Source organism: Mirounga angustirostris, unplaced genomic scaffold (genome assembly GCF_029215605.1).
Source record: "Mirounga angustirostris isolate CCGP_5_RB_7025 unplaced genomic scaffold, mMirAng1.0.hap1 SCAF_12, whole genome shotgun sequence".
Classification (NCBI taxonomy): domain Eukaryota; kingdom Metazoa; phylum Chordata; class Mammalia; order Carnivora; family Phocidae; genus Mirounga; species Mirounga angustirostris.
The window spans coordinates 1,486,776-1,506,887 of record NW_026991720.1 but is presented as its reverse complement, the minus strand read 5'-3'; the positions used below and the strand labels follow the sequence as shown (position 1 = coordinate 1,506,887).

General features: G+C 48.5%; 1 protein-coding gene across 14 annotated transcripts in view; it reads left to right on the top strand.

Annotated features, from left to right (window-relative positions):
* Nucleotides 1–20,112, top strand: part of DNAJB6 (DnaJ heat shock protein family (Hsp40) member B6) — a 68,399-nt gene that overhangs the window by 14,461 nt on the left and 33,826 nt on the right. For 8 of the 14 annotated variants that reach the window (XM_064575653.1, XM_064575658.1, XM_064575649.1 and 5 more), the window contains exons 2-6: nucleotides 10,380–10,470; nucleotides 11,249–11,358; nucleotides 13,687–13,746; nucleotides 14,544–14,654; nucleotides 16,645–16,749. In XM_064575653.1, the coding sequence (XP_064431723.1) occupies nucleotides 10,406–10,470; nucleotides 11,249–11,358; nucleotides 13,687–13,746; nucleotides 14,544–14,654; nucleotides 16,645–16,749 (451 nt within the window). In that variant the 5' untranslated portion in view covers nucleotides 10,380–10,405. Of the gene's footprint in view, nucleotides 1–8,879; nucleotides 9,694–10,379; nucleotides 10,471–11,248; nucleotides 11,359–13,686; nucleotides 13,747–14,543; nucleotides 14,655–15,536; nucleotides 15,570–16,644; nucleotides 16,750–18,207; nucleotides 19,191–20,112 lie in introns of those variants that run through there. The other 6 variants (XM_064575660.1, XM_064575661.1, XM_064575651.1 and 3 more) reach the window with 4 other exon arrangements.

Below are 20,112 nucleotides of genomic sequence, written 5' to 3'. Positions count from 1 at the left end.
GTGTTGCTTTTTATAGCTTCCTTTAAATACAGTAGTAGGTCCAGTTAGTGGGAAATGAGAGAAGTTTCAGAGTATCCACTAGAAAAGATTAGTGAGAGAATTTTCTTCCCACTCCTCTAAATTTCCTTTAACCTTGAATTGATTTCTGTGAGGCTGTTTTAGACTCCCCATGAGTTGTGAGCTCTGTTCTCTGCCTGTGCTTTCCAGAGTGAGGTCAGTAGCCTCATGTGGCTGTGGGGCCCTTGAAGTGTGGCTGGTGTGACCAGGGGACTGAGGTCTCAAAGTCTCTTCCATTGTGACGACTTCAGGATTAATGGCTGCCTTTTGGGAGCAGTTCGCCCAGTGAGGCAGTGAGGTTTCACATGTGTGCTGGCTGCAGTTTCCACCCGCCTGAGGCCTTTGTGGGCATCTGTGCTTTAGTTTACGTGGTCGGCTCTTTCACAGAGTGTTTGCTTCCTTCTCGGCACCTGGATGCAGGAGAGGAGCCCCTTTCTCCCGGCAGAGTAGCAGAGAGCGGGAGGAATCCTCCTGGTCTTGGGCACACCTGGAAAGAGAAGGCACGGGGTGGGAGTCTCAGCCCCTCCGAGGCTCTTACTTTTCTGGTGTTGCCTGTCCTCTGTAACGGCAGTTGCCCCTGGAAGACCCAACGGGGTGTAGGACTCTGGCGTGTGTGTTGGTCGCGGGGAGTCCTAGGTGAGAGCGGGATTGCACGTGCTCACGGCCCCCGTGGGACTTGCTTGCGGTTGTAGCTGGGGAGAAGGGACGGTAAAGCCCTCGTTTTATTTTTATTTATTTATTTTTTTAAAAGATTTTATTTATTTGAGAGAGAGAATGAGAGAGAGCACATGAGAGTGGGGAGGGTCAGAGGGAGAAGCAGACTCCCTGCCGAGCAGGGAGCCCGATGCGGGACTCGATCCCGGGACTCCAGGATCATGACCTGAGCTGAAGGCAGTCGCTTAATCAACTGAGCCACCCAGGCGCCCAAAGCCCCCGTTTTAAATGTTTTGTCGCCACACATGGTGTTGTTTTGAGAATAAATGGATGTATTTGATGCTTTAGGAAAATTGGATTAAAGATTGGGATTAGTTTATCTGTGGGTAAGGAAATAGTCTATATAAAATCTGATTTTATCTGCATATCTCGTGGCTGAGCAGCAGTTTAGTTAAAGTTATTTTGGAATTGGGTAGTATTTCTAAGTTTCCAGGCTCTTTTATCCTGTACTCTACAATGGGACATACAATTTAGTGTATGGGTTTATATTGTTTTAGAAAAGGCTGTTAGTATTTTGAAATACTGCGTTCTGTAGGGAAATTACGGATACAAATGTATACGTGGAATTTTATTTTGTATAAAGTTCTGAGGTTAGTCATAGATAATTGGTGGATTTTGTTAAGTTTAACTTACTCCTCTTACCCTTCCTTGCTCTGAAGCTGTGAGCAGAGGGCAGGGTCCTTAGCCTGTGGCTGACACTGCGTGGGGGACGCGGTGGTGTCCCTACTTGAGCCCGCTCTGCAGCTTCCGTGGCGACGTCCAGGGTCTTCCGTGCCTTATTAGATCTTTATTTGTGGATCTTAGGGTATTTTCATTTTATTGTCTTTATAGAGCATATTTTTGAGTTTATGTTAAAACTTGTTTATCTTCTTGGCATTTGTTAAAAATGAGAAAAGGTAGGGGCGCCTGGGTGGCTCAGTCGTTAGGCGTCTGCCTTCGGCTCAGGTCACGATCCCGGGGTCCTGGGATCGAGCCCTGCATCGGGCTCCCTGCTCAGCAGGAAGCCTGCTTCTCCCTCTCCCGCTCCCCCTGCTTGTGTTCCCTCTCTCACTGTATCTCTCACTGTCAAATAAATAAAATCTTTAAAAACAAACAAACAAACATACTTCCTTTAGAAGTTGACGTATCTTGTGCTTACAAGTGATTTTTCAAATACACCCCTGATAGATCATTGCTTAAAAAGCCTTTTGCTTATAATCGAGAAGTCCTATTTCTTTGGCATGTTCTAAAATTACTCTTGAATTGTATCTTCCTTCTCGACCCTCCCAGGTAAGCCGAGTACTAGTCTTGCCTTACTAGTTGCTTCTCACACGGGCCATGTGCTTTTATAGTTCTGTCTGCGTATGCTGTCACTTCAGTTGGAGATAATTTCGCCTCTCTCCACAGGCAACTTTTCTGTTTTCCAGCTCTTCAGGAAGTGGCAGTGTTTTTTTACGCTTTCTTTGCCCCACTGTCTCCATACCCTCTCCCCCACACTCTGGGCATATTTGTGTTAACTGTCCATGACTAAGTTGTTCACTTGTCTGCTAAACTTGGTGCTTATTCCCAAAGCTAGCGTACGATTGTTATAAATAGTAAATTTGTATGACTAAATTGACTCAGAATTATGTCATTGTTTTCTTTGAGAGTAACTATGTTGATGGTGGACTTGTTACCAGAAAGGTTTTAGCTGATGAGAACAGTGGGCCAGCATCACCAAGGGGAATGGATGAGGCAAGCTGTGCAGCCCCTTTGTCGGAAGAGCCACGGTTGCATAGAGGCAGGACAGGGACCAGAGACTTAAAAAGACAGGCGCAGTTGACGTTGATGATTGAATTCAGGAATGTTTCTTAGGAGGGTTGACTTAGCACTGATGGTCCAGGTTCAGAGAAGTATGGTAGTCTTGTTACCTTTTGTTGGTGACGCTCGGACCGTCCCTGGATTCTGGGTACTAAGGAATTGCAGCCTTGGAGCTTGCTCAAAGCAGGGATCAGGGCAGAGTTCTTAGGAAGAACTGCCACGAGATGTAAGGCCCTGTTAGTCGAGAGAGTGAAAAATTCATGAAGATAAAGCCCTTGAATGTTGGAAGCCTGAATTATTACTAAACTGAATGTAATGTCACTAGTACAAACATGTCATGTGGATTAAAAAGTTTTTTTTTTTTTTTAAGATTTTATTTATTTGACAGAGAGACACAGCGAGAGAGGGAACACAAGCAGGGGGAGTGGGAGAGGGAGTAGCAGGCTCCCCGCGGAGCAGGGAGCCCGATACAGTTACTGTGGAAGAGAAATTCAGCCTGCGTTGTGTAACCTGAACCAGGGACCAAAGGGTGACAGCTCCCTGGAGGCCCCACTGTTCAGCGGAAAGAATCCAAAACTGTCCGCTCTTGATGGCTGCTCCCTGGGGTTGGTTCAGGCAGAGAAAGTTGGACTAATTAGTGGTTATTGTAGTGGGGATGCTTTATGAGGCAAAGTTGAAACTTGGTTACTTTAGAGGTCCTTTTATTTAACAGGGACATGCTGGTGTTGCTGGCTCAAGTCTGTGCTTTGAGAGGCACTAGGTTATTTTCACAATCATCATTTTCTCATTCTGGCATTTTTCCTGCATTTGTTCGCTGGCATTCTTTAAAAAGAAAGATGGCTCTGCATTTATTTGGTTGCGAATGTAGTTTGTACAGGACAGGGAGCATAGTAAGTTTTTGATTCTTGTTCTGGTGTGTATTTTGAGTGCATGGCGGTCATTCTGATGGTCTGATTCCCTTCTGGTCGCCACTGCTCCATCAGTTTTGTTCCGATGGCCTTTGGACCTGGCTGTACTTGTTCTTTTTGACTTTTTGCACACCCCCCCCCCCAGCGTGATTTCAGATTTATAGTAGAGTCATCAAGACAGTAGGACCATTTCCTGTCTACCTTTGATCCGACTTTCCTTAATACTCTGTGGAACCACAGTCCGTTTACTGAAGCGAAGAGGTCCGCGTTCCTGCAGTACTGTGAACCGTGAACTTGATTTGCACCTGCCAGCATTCCACTCTTGGCCTTGTGCTCCACACACCAGTCCTGAGCCCAGGTGGCATTTAGTTGCTGTTGATTCTTAGCCACTTCCAAGATGTTAGAGTTCTAGTTTTGGTGTTTGTTTTTTTGACCAGGCCTATACTTTTTGCTAACATCTTTACTTACTTGCTCAATAGCATGTCCTAGGCTCATCCTGTACTTTCCTGCCCCAGAGCCTGCATTACCAGTGAAGTCAAGTCTCACTCCATGTCATCCCCAGCAGAGCTGACCGTGTCCTTTATAGCCGGTTCTGTCCAGTGCGGGCACCATATTGTATCTGCTGTGATAGCCCCAGCATATTTATAGCTTACCTTGGCTGTGAGAGAAGAGGGTATGATTAAGAGGCTCCAGCAGTAGGAGGGGCTGGTGCCATTAAAGATAGAGAAAAGTTGAAGGGGTTTGGGATAGTTGGCAGACATATCAGACAGAACTGTGGATTACTTTGTGTGTGTGTATGTGGGGTGGGTGGGTGGGTGGGTAGCAGTGTTGATGAGGACAAAAGTTTCCAGTCAAAAGCCTGGAAGCGGAAGGCAGAATTTACTAGAGAAAGACGAGGAGTGGGGTAGGGAGCATCCAGTGAAATTTGGTCCTGGTCTGTTTGGGAGGTCTGTCACACGGCCAAGTAGCTATGTCAGGTAGTCATCTGTCTATTCATGTCTGAAGTGCCAGAGAGAGACCTAGGATTGGAGCTTAAATTTGGGAATCATTGCGAAATAGATGGTATTTGCATGATGGGAGTGGATGAAAACACATGAGTGTAGCATGAGAAGAGGGATCTGAACCCTAGCTTCCCTACCCTGTGTTCACAACGGCTCTTTGGGAGAACAAACCAGGGGACGGAGACGGGACTGGAAAGCCCCCGTGTGCTGAGGGCTTTGGGGAGTCAAACTGCGCAAGATTTTCCTCTTGACCTTAGTAAGAGTAAGCTTCAAGTGGTGGTCCTGGTGTTGAGGGGAGCTAGACAGGACTGGGTGCAGGAGCAGAGAAAGGTGGAGGTGCCAGCAGCCTTGTGCTGGAGAGGTGGCTGGAGGGTGAGGTTTTGGACTCTCCAGATGATCGGTCTCATTCAGTTCATTTGCGTTTTCTTCTGGGCACAGCCTTTGAGAAAGAAACGAGAATAGCCGTTATTCAAGTGTTGGTTGTTTCCCAGGTTATATTAAATTGGTGGTGCTTGTGCACCCCCCCCGGGGGGGCGCCTGTCCTGGGGGATATTTTTAGGTGGTTCGGTAGCCAGGGCGTCTACCACCTGGCGTGTTGAGGCCACATTTCCACCCACTTCTGCACCGACTGCCTTGAGGATCTTGCTGCCACGCTGCCACCCTCATTTGCACAAAGACGGCACATCCTTGCAGATAAAGAGAAGCCTTTGGACTTGAATCCAGCTTTGAAGTGGTACCAAGGACACCTTAGCAGTGGCATCCGACACACCAGATGACCTCTGACCACGTGTGGCTCTGGTGATGGTTCAGCTGTTAGAAAGCGAGAGCCTGGTCCTGAGATTTCTCCCTTTGTTGCGCGTTGGTAACCGTGGGTTGACCTGTCCTGTCGCTGCTGGGCGCTCCAAGGTTCCCGCAGATGCACGCAGCAACAGCTGGGGCCCACAAGGGACAGTAATCTGGCGTAGTTAATTATTAGCCCTTTGAAGTGGAGATGCTAGGATGCTGATTTTTCTGCTCTTTCTGGCTGCCCTTGCCTTGTTGTGGGTGGTTAGGTTTTTACTTCCTGAAGATAAAGCTTGCTGTGCTTCTAGGTCATGAGAATTGGGACCTCTTCTGTGGCAAGTAATTTGGAGACTGAACTTGGCCGACCAGTCACTGGCCGACCAGTGTGTTTTGAATGTTGTAACTACCTGCGAGGAAACCTTTTCAAATTAGGTGCTCACTTCCATGTTGTGTAACTGATTGCATTTCAGACAAATACTTCAATAGTTTATGTTGAACATACTCAAACAGAATTGCAAAAACCATATTGTGCACAATCATGTTCTCATGGGTATGTCGTCCTGTTACTGTAGAGGCTCATGGCAGGCTGCCCCAGGATGGGCCACTTTTGCCTAGAGATTATATCGGAGTTAAAAGTAATCAAAACCCAGCAGATGCGGGAAAAGGCCCTCTGCCTCCCCCTCAACTGCTTTAATTTACATAGGAAAGGAGAGCCTGCACCAGGAAGAGCTCTATTAACAGAGACTCCTCTTTACCTAAGGAAACGCAGCGCAACCTTGTGTTCCCAAACCTCTCTCCTTGCTGAGGGTCTTCCTCCCATTTCTGTCCTCAGACCCCCCTCTCCTGAGCGCCTAAAAGCTTCCTGTTGCCTGCCTGCCTGTGAATTTCCTGTCCGTGCCTGTTACCTTCAGTTTTCTCCCGTCCACGTGTCTGTGGCTGAGGCCCCCTGGAAGGGCCACAGGACAGAGGAGGAGGTCTTCCTCCCAAGCAGCGTTCTCTTTCTTCTGTGTCTGTCACAGCTAATTACCAGAAAATAGTCACCATAGAGTTTTCTCTCCTTAATTTGTAATTTAAAAAAATTCTGGGACTCTATTTGAGAAAAGTACGTATTTTGATGTTCTTAAATGGTAAGTCTTGTTCAAGTCTGTTCTGAGTTCTTAACCTTCCTATCTGTAGAACTGTTATTGCTGTATTTGAGGTTCTACATCCTTTTCTAAATTTCTCCTTCACCAGGTGATCAAATTGATATACGATATTTCACCAAAATATATCCTGATTTCCTTCATGAGATCTTTGACCGAAGGGCTTTCTGAAAATGAGTTTGGTGTCCAGTTGTTCGTTTCTGGTTTTGTGATACTGTTTTCCTTTTTTTTTTTTTTTTTAAAGATTTTATTTATTCATTTGACAGAGAGGGAGAAGCAGGCTTCCCGCTGAGCAGGGAGCCAGATGTGGCGCTGGATCCCAAGATGCTGGGATCATGACTGAGCCGAAGGCAGATGCTTAAGGACTGAGCCACTCAGGCACCCCAGAACATGGATTTTTTAATTGTGCGCTGCAGGGCCCTATTTTATGTCAGCTACAAGAGTTTTGTTAAATGACATGACTGGATATGTCTTTTTTTTTTTTTTTTTTTTTAATATTTATTTGACAGAGACAGCAAGAGAGGGAGGGAACACAAGCAGAGGGAGTAGGGGAGGGAGAAGCAGGCTTCCCACTGAGCAGGGAGCCCAGGACTCTGGGATCATGACCTGAACCAAAGGCAGACACTGAACGACTGAGCCACGCAGGCGCCCCTGGATGTGCCTTTTTGTTTGTTTGTTTGTTTGTTTGTTTGTACTTGGGGCACCTGACTGGCTCCGTCAGCTGAGCATACAGCTCTTGATCTCTCGGGGTCGTGAGTTTGAGTCTCACGTTGAGGGTAGAGTTTACCTAAAAGAGACTTTTATTGGGGTTCCTGGGTGGCTCAGTGGGTTAAGCATCTGACCCTTGACTTTGGCTCAGGTTGTGATCCTCAGGGTCATGGTGTGGAGCCTGCTTGGGATTCTGCCTCTGCCCTTGCCCCCTACCCCCCAATAAAAAAAATGAAGTTTTATTTATAAAAACAACATGTAAATAACTTATAATATCTATAAAAACTTTTAAAAGTTTTTATTTAGGGGCACCTGGGTGGCTCAGTTGTTAAGTGTCTGCCTTTGGCTCAGGTCATGATTCTAGGGTTCTGGGATCGAGTCCCGCATCAGGCTCCCTGCTCAGCAGGGAGTCTGCTTCTCCCTTTCCCCCTGCTCGTATTCTCTCTTTCTCAGTCTCTCTCAAATAAATAAATAAAATGTTTAAAAAAAAGTATTTATAAAACTTCTTTTATAAAAGACTGAGTTGAGAGAGACAGCATGGGCAGGGGGAGGGGCAGAGGGAGAAGCAGGCTCCCTGCTGAACAGGGAGCCCCAGGGAACCCGAATCTAGGCTTGATGCCAGGACTCCTGGATCATGACCTCAGCCGAAGGCAGACTCTTCACCAACTGAGCCACCAAAGCTCAGTCCCGAATGCTTTTTTAGTATGTTCCCTTTCAAGTTCTTTGTTTCAGATTCTTGGAGGTGTTCTCACTCCTCCTCATGCTTTCCTCGTCTCTAGTTTGTCAGCTCCTGTTGAGCAGGGGTTGTGTTTTTTTGCTGGAATCTGTGTGACTTAGCTTGTGGAGATACTTAGTGCTCAGGTGTACCTGTATTTGCCTCACCATCCCGGGGTCGTATTTGTTAGTTCTGCAGAGTGTGGAGCATCGCAGGATAATGGAGGTAATAAGATTTCATTCTGTACCTCTGACCGAGCCCTCAGGCTTCAGGTGCCCAGGGGGCTTCTTTCTCTGCAGCGGGTTGGAGAGAAACCTCTCTCCTCCCCCTTGTAATTACAGCCCTTGGGGAGCCACAGTACGAGGGGGGCGTGTGTGTGTGTGTGTGTCTGTCTGTCTGCAGTGCGGCCACTCTTTCCTGTGCCTTCAAAAGCAAGTCCTGTCCTGAGAACGTAGGACCGACCCCCACCCCCCGCCCCCTCCCGGCCCCAATCTCAGGATTACCACTTCTGGTGTAGACTCCTGGTTGTGTCTGGCACTTGAGCCTCTTTCTGGCAGCTCAGCTTCTTCAAATGTATTTGTTGGACTTTAACATTTCTAGGTATTTCAAGGTGGGGGGGGGATCTATTTTACATCATCCTTTGGTTTTTTTTTTTTTTTTTAAGGATTTTATTTGACAGAGACACAGCAAGAGAGGGAACACAAGCAGGGGAGTGGGAGAGGGAGAAGCAGGGGGAGCGGGAGAGGGAGAAGCAGGCTCCCCGCGGAGCAGGGAGCCCGATGCGGGGCTCGATCCCAGGACCCTGGGATCATGACCTGAGCCGAAGGCAGTCGCTTAACCGACTGAGCCACCCAGGCGCCCTATTTATTTTATTTTTTTTAAGATTTTATTTATTTGACAGAGAGAGACACAGAGAGGGACCACAAGCAGGGGGAGTGGGAGAGGGAGAAGCAGGCTCCCTGCAGAGCAGGGAGCCCGATGCGGGGCTCGATCCCAGGACCCCGGTATCATGACCTGAGCCGAAGGCAGACGCTTAACGACTGAGCCACCCAGGCGCCCCAATCTTGTGATATTTTTGAATTATTCCTTGTGTCTAGCTCCTGTACTAGTAACGAGTAGATTTCATCTGCTTCCTCTGACCCTTTATTTATTATTATTACTTTTTAGATTATTTGAGAGAGCGAGCATGAGCATGAGCAGGAAGCGGATGCAGGGCTCAATCCTATGACTGTGAAATCATGACCTGAGCCCCCTGAGATGACCTGAGCTGAAACTGAAAGTTTGCTGCCCAACTGACTGAGTCACCCAGGCACCCCCTTTTGACCCTTTAAATACAGAGTTTCTCTGTAAATGCTTGGCTGGTACATTTCAGTTTGGAGTCATGACGTAATACTAGATTTTTTTTTTTTTAAACCGTGGGTTGGTCCCCCAACGTTGGCAACGACTGTGTGTGCATCTTGTTTTGAGCAGTGGAAAAATTGCTAGTTGTGACATTATTTAACCTAGACCGCGTTCAGCCTCGGCACGGTGGCCTTAGGAAGACTATGATTGCATGTCCTGACTCAGAGTCAGAGTGTCTCTGAGGTCTGATAGTTGAGTTTCTGGGGACGCCGTGGGAAGCCCAGCTTCAGGTGTGGGCAGAGCAGTCTGACCGAAGGCTCTGTTCTCCTGGTGAAATTCATGCGTCCTGTCAGAGGCTAGGCCTGTTCTTCGTAAGTTTTTGATCACGCGTTGAATGAGGTGTTTTACTCAAAGAAGTGAATTCATTAGATTTCACTTGAAGAGGCAGCATACATGTACCTGGTTTGTGGGACCCAAGGCCCTTCCTGTTAGAGGTGGCAGAAGCAGAACGGATTCTCCTTGTCCTGCCCTAGGCAGTGACATGGGTAAGTGTGAGGCAAATCTCTGCTGCTAGTTTTCCACTGAAGGTGAGATCTGTGGGGACATTCTCTCGTCAGTATCGACTGCAGGGCAGTAATGTGTTTGTTTTGTGGATGGATGGGAGTTTGAAGCCAGAGGGTAAAGGTACTCTGATAGCTGTGTTGTCAAAGACATTTCCTTTTTCTTTCTCAGGACTTTGAGGGAGGGTGCGGGGGGGGGGGGAGGTGCGCATCAGCTCGTCCCCAGTCTTTGTGTGGTTCCCATGTTACAGGGACAGTGTGTTCATCCTGGTGGCTGTGCAGTCTTGCCCAATGCCTGGCACAGGAATGCACTGAATGAAGGAGGTAACCAAAGCTCCCTGAGCACGGCCCGTGTCAGGAAAACAAGATACTCACAAAGGGCCTGTCAGCTGGTGGTCAAGTGGGCCCTGAGTGTCTGCCTCAGAGTCACCTGTTAGTTTTATTTAGTTAAGGCAGCTATTATTAGGCTATTTCAGAGCTTTTTATTCTATATCAAGAAGGGTCTTAGGGCACAAGTCTTGGAATCTGTTCCCAGACAAGGGTCCAGCCTGACAGGCTAGTGGTTAGTGTGCAGGTGAGGTGACATTCCCCTCCCTCTCTGCTGTGTTCCTTCCCCACGATGAACCTAACCTTGGCAGTCCTGTCATTGACTGTGGATTTTCTAATCGCAGGACTCACTCCAACAGCCTGTTAAAACATGGTGGATTACTATGAAGTTCTAGGCGTGCAGAGACATGCCTCAGCCGAGGATATTAAAAAGGCGTAAGTAATTGTATTTATGAAATAATCTGTGCAGTCCTGCACTGGTCCTTGGGTATTGTTACTTTTTATCTATTGAAATGGGCCATGTAATTTAACACTCTTTGAATATTGCTGTTTAATTTTATCTTCGGACAGAATAGTTAGCAAATTAACTCTTGCCTTCTCAGACCTAGGCCCAGCCTGTCCCTTGTCACTGAGGAATAAGAAGGTCACTTGGTTTCCTCTGTTACTTTGCCTTGGGACAGTGGATTCTGCTGGCTGCTTAAAGTAGATCAAACACTGAGGATGTGAAATAATCGCAGAGAACTGACGTTGGACTTTGGAATGGAATTGACTTGGCACTCGGCACTCAGAGTGTGGTGCTGTAACGTCCTTGGTGTTAGCTGCTTTAAAAAACCCTTGTCATGTGACCCCAGCTTGTCCTCCTAGAACCCATCTGGTCCCTGGTTCGGTTTGTCGGCCTTACCCATGCCTTTGTGACCAGGCCTGGCCCCTGCCTCTGTGTGCTGTGCTCTCTCAGCCGCTGACCAGTTCGGCCTGCACGCATTGGTCCTCACACATTTTCACATTCCTGTATCTCTAGAGGTTGGTTTGTATTCCGCTGGGTGGATTTGAGAACTTGTTTCTTTCGTGGTGGGGGAGAGGGAGCTTTTACTGTTGAAATCGATGTTCGTGTCACGAGCTTAAAGCTCCGCATCCATCTCGCAGCCGCATGATGTCCCACAGCCAGTGGAGTTCTGCACGTGGACGTGACCTCTGCTCTTTGACTCTTTTCAAGGTACCGGAAATTGGCACTCAAGTGGCATCCCGATAAGAACCCTGAGAATAAAGAAGAAGCAGAGAGAAAATTCAAGCAAGTAGCTGAGGCGTATGAGGTGTTATCAGATGGTGAGTTGACCTGTCCAGAGCTGGGGCTCTCCCCAGGGCCAGTGGGGTATGGATGTGGCTGGCTGAGGTATTGGGCACCGAGAAAGGAAGTTTCTTATTTTTCTTGTGAAACTTTGAGTCTTATTCCTGGCAGATACTTGAGAGTTAACTTGTGCTGTAGCGCACCCTGACTTCTAGCAGTTCTTTCAGGATGGCTATTTTATTTTTATTTATTTATTTATTTTTAAAGATTTTTATTTATTTGACAGACAGAGACACAGTGAGAGAGGGAACACAAGCAGGGGGAGTGGGAGAGGGAGAAGCAGGCCTCCGCCAAGCAGGGCGCCCGATGCGGGGCCCTATCCCAGGACCCTGGGATCATGACCTGAGCCGAAGGCAGATGCTCAACAACTGAGCCACCCAGGCGCCCCGGAAAGCATAGGCTTTTGAAAGTCCCACCCATTAGCCTGGTTTCATGAATCAAGCAGAAGGTGGGCTGTTAGCCAGATTCAGTCAGCAGATTCTTGGTGAAGAAAAGAGTGTGGGTCCTGGGCTTGGGAGAGCAGTGTGGAGCTTTTTTAGAAGACTGGAAATCTGCTGACACCGCCTCGCCAGGATGCAGCATCGAATGACCTGGTGTGAGTCAAGGCAGAGGTACCCAGGATAGAGTAGGACTCACTGGCTGCAGGGCGTGGGTGCTCGCCTCAAGTGTGTCCACATGTGGTCAGGGTCACTAGTGAAAGGCTTTTTTTTTTTTTTTAAGAGAGACATAGTGACAGAGGGAGAATTCATGCGGGGGAGCAGAGGGAGAAACAGGCTCCCACTGATCAGGGAGCCGGATGTGGGGCTCCGTCCCGGCGCCCTGGGATCATGACTGAGTCGAACGCGGACGCTTAACCGACTGAGCCACTCAGGCGCCCTGTGAAGGGCATTTTTTATTTTAGAGAGAACTCCATGTAACCATCACTCCCCTTCCACTGCTTAACAATACGTTGAGCATTCTTGTTTTATCTGTTAACACATCTCTTTTACTTTAAAGGAAATCCCAGATCTTTTATTTCACTAGTAACTTGTTACTAGAAAACACATAAACACTGATAATTGCAATCTTTTTCAGATGTGGCATTTAAGGTCTTAACCTGATAGTGGGTTCTGTCTTTTTTTTTTTTTTTTTTAAAGATTTTAGTCATCTGAGAGAGCCCGAGAGCAGGGGTGGGGGAGAGGGAGAAGCAGTCTCCCTGCTGAGAGGGAGCGGGACTCCATCCCTGGACCCTGAAACTACCACCTGAGCTGAAGGCAGGCGCTTCACCAGCTGAGCCACCTAGGCGCCCCTTATACTGGTTTTCTGAACTGGACTGACAGCACCGTGGGACCTCCGTGTCATTATTTGTTTGGTCCTTGTTTGTGTTGATCCAGCACTTCCGGATTTGTGGATTCACAGACCAGGAACATTAGAAAAATGGAGGACTAAACCCAAACTGGTTTTTTTATTTTAGTCAAGTGATTAAAAAAAAAAAAAAATTCAACTCAAAGTTGATTTTTGTCAGGAAGAGAACCTTTAAATTCTCATAGAGACGCTGTTGTTTCTCATCTCTCCCCTTTTCTTAGGGAGAGTGTCTTTCATGTTCTCTTACGCAGCCTCTAGCCCAGAAGTTCCCTTCGCAGGTGTGGTTACCATTCTTACTAGAGCTCTGGTAGTAGAAATGAACTGGCTTTCAGTGGTTTGCTTGTGCATGTTTCCCCATAACCTCTGTTATTTTACCTCACAATTTGGTAAAACCTGATATTTTGGGGGAAAACACGTGTCAAAGGCTGCAGGGTAGTTGTTTGTTCTAGAAGGTAAATAGAAGACAGAGGACAGCAGAGCATCGTCAAGGCTTGGTTGGGCTGTTGCTCTTCCAAGGGAATTAAGCCTGTGGGGTTAGAGTTGGCGCGTCATCTGGCTTTCCATACGTTGGTTTCCTGCCCCACCGAGTCCCCATCCTGTTTCTCCATGCCACAGATCTTATCCCCCGTAGTTGGACTTGGTAGTAAGAAGGTACACATCTAGAATTCGAGTAGTTTTAGAACTTGCAGTGTGATTTTAATGTTTGCATGAGCCACATGCTCTGTGTACAGTAGGCTGAAAGAAATACTTCATTTAAACTGCCTACTACTTAAAAATTTTTCCGAGTTTTTAAGGAGATCCCTCTTCCCTGTTTTTATTTAAGGGAGGCCAAACTCCTTTAAAGCTAACTGTGAAACCTTGAAAACTGCATTGGTTCCTTGGTTTACAATTTGGAAATACTTAGGTGAATTTTAAGGGGAAAAGAACTTGTTCTTTACTGACTCTCCTTTTTAAATTTATAGCCAAAAAACGGGACATCTATGACAGATACGGCAAAGAAGGGTTAAATGGTGGAGGTGGAGGTACGTAAATGTGGATTTTTTTCTTGGCTTGATAGTGAGCAAGGGAGGCCATCTGGCTACGGGAGGTCTTGACAAGGGGTTGGATTTGTCAGTTTTCTTGGACCGGGGCGTGTTTCAGAAACACACATGCAGCCTGGAAAGGGGCTGGATTGCGGAGGAGGAGGTGAGGTGGACCACATTGAACAGCCCAGCCTCGTGTTAGACGACGATGGTGTGCGCGGATGTGCTGTTGGTAGATACGGAGTCCATTACGACCCTGCTCTGACACACTGTGGGCTTGTGCTCCCAGATCAGTACCTCATCCTGGGTCAGAATATCCATAGGGCTTAGAGGACAGACGGTACCCACAAACCTGAGGGCCTGTGGCTGGCGGCAGCCCCACATGGGTGCGTGTGTTTGATGAGAAGTGCCCGTGACAGCCCGCGCCTGCTCAGCCCCTTGGTGGGCGTTGGGATATTAGTGCTGCAGACTGAGCACAGACCCGGCCCGGGTGACGAGCGCGAGTGAATGTTTCCTTGCTTCATGTACATGACGCTTCACGACAGAAAATGCTTTCCTGTGTGTGGATGGTCGTTGTAGAGATGGTGAGAAAGTGCTAGTGACTACGCCGCTGTGACCTTCAGGAGTGCGAAGCCCGCGCTCGAGTCTCCCCACCAGTCACAGGCTGCGAAAAAAGCCATGGGTGTATGACCCATTTTTTTTTAATTTAGGTTCCAATTTATAGGATGTTTTGTAGATAAGTAACTGCCTCCTAAACGCAAGAATTCAAAAACTAAAAGCTCTATTGTATTACGTAGGTGGAATTCATTTTGACACTCCGTTTGATTTTGGCTTCACATTCCGTAACCCAGATGAAGTCTTCAGGGAATTTTTTGGTGGAAGGGACCCGTTTTCATTCGACTTTTTCGGTAAGTTCATTGTTCTCTTGGCATGACCATGACTCCGCTGAGATGGGCATCCTTTTCTGTTCCATCACCATGGCACCCTGTTGTTTGGCTTTGTTTAAGCAGTGTAGGGGTTCTAAAATCCATTTTTCTTCTTCTCTGGCAGAGGTTTCTGAGTGGACGCTGTGCACGTGAAAATAATAAAGGTTTAAACGTATTCATTGTCTTCATTATGTATGGCCCTAATTAACATCTTCTTTTGTCCTCAGTTAGACAGTGGTAAGGATGCAGGTGCTGGGAGCTTGAGGGTGCTGCTGGCTTTTGAGCATGGAGTTCTACGTGAATTTTCCCCGAATTGTTCTGGGTACACACTGGGCATTGCAGCAGATGTTGTTCAGAGGACATTGGCTCTGTAAACCTGTGTCTGTTTCTCTAACTGGGGGCATTGTGACTGTTGAGTTCCCAGTGGGTGAAAAGAAAGGACCTCTCTAGAGCAAGGCAGCGCGGGTACTCCTGGCCGAGAGTAGTTTTTGCCAAAGGAGACCGTTCCAGCTGCTGGGTCCTGCAGAATGGATTTTCCCATCAGCTGCACCTCTTAGCCGTGACGCCTGGGGCCAGCTTTTCGTGTGTGTCTCCAACGCAGGTGGGGTGGGGAGTGGGTGTGGCCGCCTGCTGCGAGGGCTCCTTCGCCACGGCTGCGGAGCTGCCCCGGGTGCCGGGAAACTCGGGCACCGCAGCCGTTTCTGTGTTGGCTCACTGTGGGTTCCCCAGCCTGTGCTTCCATCCTTTGTGGCCTGGAGCCTCGTCGGAGAGCCCGACCACCACCTGCTCCCCTCCAGGGGGACCAGAAGAGATGTTCTGTCTGCACATGACGGGGGAGAAACCAGTGGACCCTTGCGCATCCTAGGCATGAAGAAAAGTAACTTGCTGCCATGTCTGGTAGGTATCGGGGCCTTTTAAATGGTGTGGCCCCGGAGTTTATTTCAGATGGGGATTCAGAGAGATTTTCCTTCTTTCTTACTGTGGTTTGGCTTGACTTGAAGAGAATAGCTGATGGAGGGTGCTGGGTGGTAGTATAATATGTATCAGCATGAGTTAGTTTTTCATCCACAGGTGTTACAGTGAGGCTAAGTTAGGGGTGGAGAGGAGATTGGTCTTTCGAAGACTTCAGCTTTAATGCTGCTACCATAGGCAGCGTATGGATCGGGAAGGCTTCCCTTCCCGTTAATATATGAGATACGTATATTCATTCTTTATTGATTGGCTTTTGTGTATGTAACAGATCTCACCATAAGAAAATACAAAGAATTTCGTGGTCTTCCCTGTGTTAAAATTTACTTTTGTGTCTCGTTACAACCTTTAGCGAACCGCACATGGGTTGTTTTGGGGGAGCAGGGCAGTGTTGGGTGAATCTCCTGGTGGCCAAGTGAGGATCTTCTGCCACCGAGGGTTTCGGTTCTAGCGCACATCACGGGGTGTGGGGCGGGGGGTGGCAAAGCAGGCTGACCTCTAAGCCTGAGGCCCAGCATGCTTTATATCTTCATGATTTGTCTTGGGGAAGAGTCCATTAGTGATTGAATTGAGCCAGATTTTGTTTTCCTTGGGAAAATAGTTTGACAGGCCAAGCTTCCTCAATAGGAATGATTTTCACTGAGCAGTTGTTTCTAGAGTGAAGAAGGTATAGAGATTATAATTGGGTGTAAATGAGAAAGTGATTACAGTTTTTTGCCCACTATAAGGTATTTAAACCTCTTGACTTTCCTATCTTGTAAATTGTGAGATATGTGTATATACAGAAATCTTTATGTACACGTGTAGTTCACGGACGTTGTGGACATGAGGCACATTTGGTGGCAATTTCTTTGGACTGTTTAAGAGATAACTAGTCTGCTGTAATTCAGACTCTGGGCCCTCAGTTTTAGATGCTGAGGTGCTCAGATTTTAAGAATAGGCATTTCCTTTATGTTTCCCATGATCAGTGTAGCAGTGATACTTCTTCAATCCATTCTTATAGGTGTTGTAGGTGACTTCCATTTTCAGGCTCTCCGGATTTACACACAGGAAGAGAAGCTTCTCCACGGCTACTACATGTATGAAGTGACGGTACAGCCTGCTGGGGGTATGTGTAGTCTGGATCTTCATGCAGGGCTGGGGCTTTCTCATCTGGCAGTTGTTTCGTTGATGGTCACCAGCATCTGCATCTTCTTACTCAGCCCTGTTGTGATGTCCATTTGTAGTAGCACAAAATTATTAGTCTAAATTTTTCACACTTTTTTTTGCCCCCTCTCCTGTTACGCCTTCTAAGAAAAGTAGGTCAAAAATCGAAGACAGTCTGAACTGCACTTTGCAAGTATCAGAATATAAAATTCCATGTCTGACTCCCAAAACGGAAGGGGACAAAACTTCAAAGAGCTAGTGAGCGAGCCAGTGGGAAGGATCGAGGTGTGAAGAGTGTTGGACAGATTGTATGCAGATCTGTGCCCCAGGACACATCAGTGAGGACTGTCAGGTGGTGGTAGAGCGCTTGGGCCTGGGGCCTTGCTGATGCTGAAGCCCTGTGACCACAACCCCCCCCCCCGGCAGTCACGTGGATTCCAGAACCTGCTCAGAGCCCTTGGCCCTGAAGTCGAGGGTGCAGGTCATACCTTTGCAGGCACCTGATTTTGTTTAAATCTTTTCCCAAATATTGAGCATGCCAAAATGAGCTCTTGTCCAAATGCGAATTGGAAGGGATTGCATTAACTTGAGTTAGGGTGATCTGTTCATTGTTGATTTTTACAGGACACCATTACTCAACATTCTAAGATGGACAAGTAACTAATATTAGTATCTTGCAGTCATTAGAGGCCCAGCAGGGATAGCGTTTGGAAGAATTGTTTGGGTATAACTTAACGTTTTTATTTACTTCTATTTGCATGTTAGAAAGTAAGAGCCAGGGGTGCCTGGGTGGCTCAGGTGGTTAAGCGTCTGTCTTCGGCTCAGGTCATGATCCCAGGGTCCTGGGATCGAGTCCCGCATCGGGCTCCCTGCTAGGCGGGGAGCCTGCTTCTCTCCCTCTGCCTCTGCCCCTCTCTCTCTCTCTCTCTCTGACTTTCATGAATAAATAAATAAAAAAAAATTAAAAAAAAGTAAGAGCCAAACTTGAAAACCCATTCAGTTCAGCCCGTTTTCCCTTCATGATGGCATCAGTCCTGTAAGGCTTGTCTGTGAAAGACCTGCCGTGGCGGCGGACACGGATACGGCCTGTCAGCTCAGGGAAAGCGGGCTTTTTTTTTTTTAAGATATTTATTTATTTATTTGACACAGAGAAAGACAGTGAGAGAGGGAACACAAGCAGGGGGAGTGGCAGAGGGAGAAGCAGGCTTCCCGACGAGGAGGGAGCCCGATGTGGGGCTCGATCCCAGGACCCTGAGATCATGACCTGAGCCGAAGGCAGACGCTTAACGACTGAGCCACCCAGGCGCCCCAGGGAAAGCGGGCTTTTGGAGGGAGGTGGAGTGTTGTTGAGGAGGGTAATAGCTAACTGTCGAACGAGATCTAAGTTTAATGTAGTGAGCCCATCATTTTGCTCTCCCAGGGTTCGAGGAGGTGGCGAGTGAGGAGTTGGAGCCCGGGTTTGAGGACTCGGCAGAAGACGGCCAGAGTGAAGAGAACAGCGAGGTTTTGGATGTGATATCTAGCGAGGAGCTTGATGTCTATAGTGAAGATGAGCCAAGCGAAGGCTGTAGCCGGGGCCAGGGCGAGCTCCTGAGTGAGGAGCTGGAGTTTGTGTCCAGTGAGGATGAGGCGGGTCCAGGGGACGTGGAGGAGCTCAGCGAGGAGTGCGAGGAGCTGCTGAGTGAGGACAGCGGCCCGGAGCTGGAGGGGCTGCCCGTGGGGCAGTGAGCCTGGGCTGGCTGGTGGAATAAAATGTTTGTGCCTTACTGACTAGTGCCTGAGACAGTCCTTGCTCAGACAGCCTAGCCAACCTGGGGGCACCGGAGGGGACAAGGGGTGGAACCCTAGGAGGAGAGGCGGGGCAGCTCCTGCAGGCTGGTGGTCCCGCAGGGCTTCGCCGCCGCTTTCAGGCCCGCTGGGTGTCGGGGTGGGGGGGCAAAACGGTTCCACAGGCAAGGGGGCTGACAGCAGGAACTGATGCCTCTTGGTCCTGGAAGCCGGGAGTCGGAAATAGGTCCTGGGAGGGAGCAGCTCTTCCAGGCCTCTGTCGAGCTTCCGGCGGTCTCAGATGGTCCTTGCGTGTAGCCTTCTCTTCCCCGTGTGTGCACATCATGCTGCCTCTGCGTGTCCCTGTCCAAACTTCCCCCTCCTAGAGACACTACCGCTCCTGGATTCAGACCCACCTTACCGAGCTCATCTCAACTCCATCCTCAGCAAAGACTGTTTCCTTCCGAATTAGGTCACACTCACGGGGCTTCGGGATTCCACATCATTTTGGAGGGCCACAGTCCATCCTGTAACGTCGTTTTCCCTAAAGAGTTGTTTGTTAGAAGCAGCCAATTTTGGACGGAGAAAGAAGGGGAAGCCTTGAAGTGAGATGTGCCAAAAGAAACCAGAAGTCAGGTCAGAGGCACGGCTGCCCTCCCGAATTCCTTAGGGCATCCTTGCACACGCGTAAGCTGAAAGAAGGCAGGGAATAAGACTTAAAAATCCACATAGGTAACGGAGCGTGTTAGACTGGTTTCCAGCTGTAGTAGCTAAAGACGGTCTCCATGCACCAGAGCCCGTGGTCCTGAATGGGGGTGGGGGGGCACTATTGCTGCCCCTCTGGCTTCTTGTTCCTCTTGGAGGAGGCTTAGCGCTCTGGTCAGATTCCCTTGGAGAACATACCGGAGTGTGTCGTTCTGGCTCATTTGAGAACTCTTGCTCTTGGACTGTGGAAATAGTCCATTTTCAGTTGAAGGTAGCTGGCGACGCCGGCTTTTCGGTGCGTGAGTTTGTGCCTGCGAGTGATTCAGACTTGGTTCCTGTCACTCTGCTCCCTCAGCTGCACCCCCAGCAGGGAGAGGAGAAGGCTGGTTCCTGCAGAAGGTGGTTCGAGAACTGTTCCTGGGCTGGGAGAACAGCAGTGCTGGCCACCCCACCGGGGGTGGGGCACCCCGTAGTGAGGGTCTGCATGCCGGCTCTGGATCACGCAGACGGCCAGGCCCTCTGTGTGCGGTTTCCGTTTTCTGGAGGAAGCCAGTGCCTTGACTTGTGTTGGTTCTTAGACTTCTAGTGTAGTTGTGGGCCTCGCTTGGGTCAGTTTGCAGAGTCTCTTGTAGGTTTGGCTCCTCATGTCTTCCACGTGGAACTTTGGACTCTGTAGTTGAGGGGACCACTTCCTTCCTGGGAACCTGGGGAAGATGTTCTGAACGGCCGCAGCTGTGGGAGAGCGTAGGGAAGTCGAACAGGCAGCACTCTTTATTTGAAATGCCTGTGCTGCGTTCAGATTTTGTTTTGTTCTGTTCCCCGCAGTTTTTCTCTGTGGCTGGGGAGTCCACAG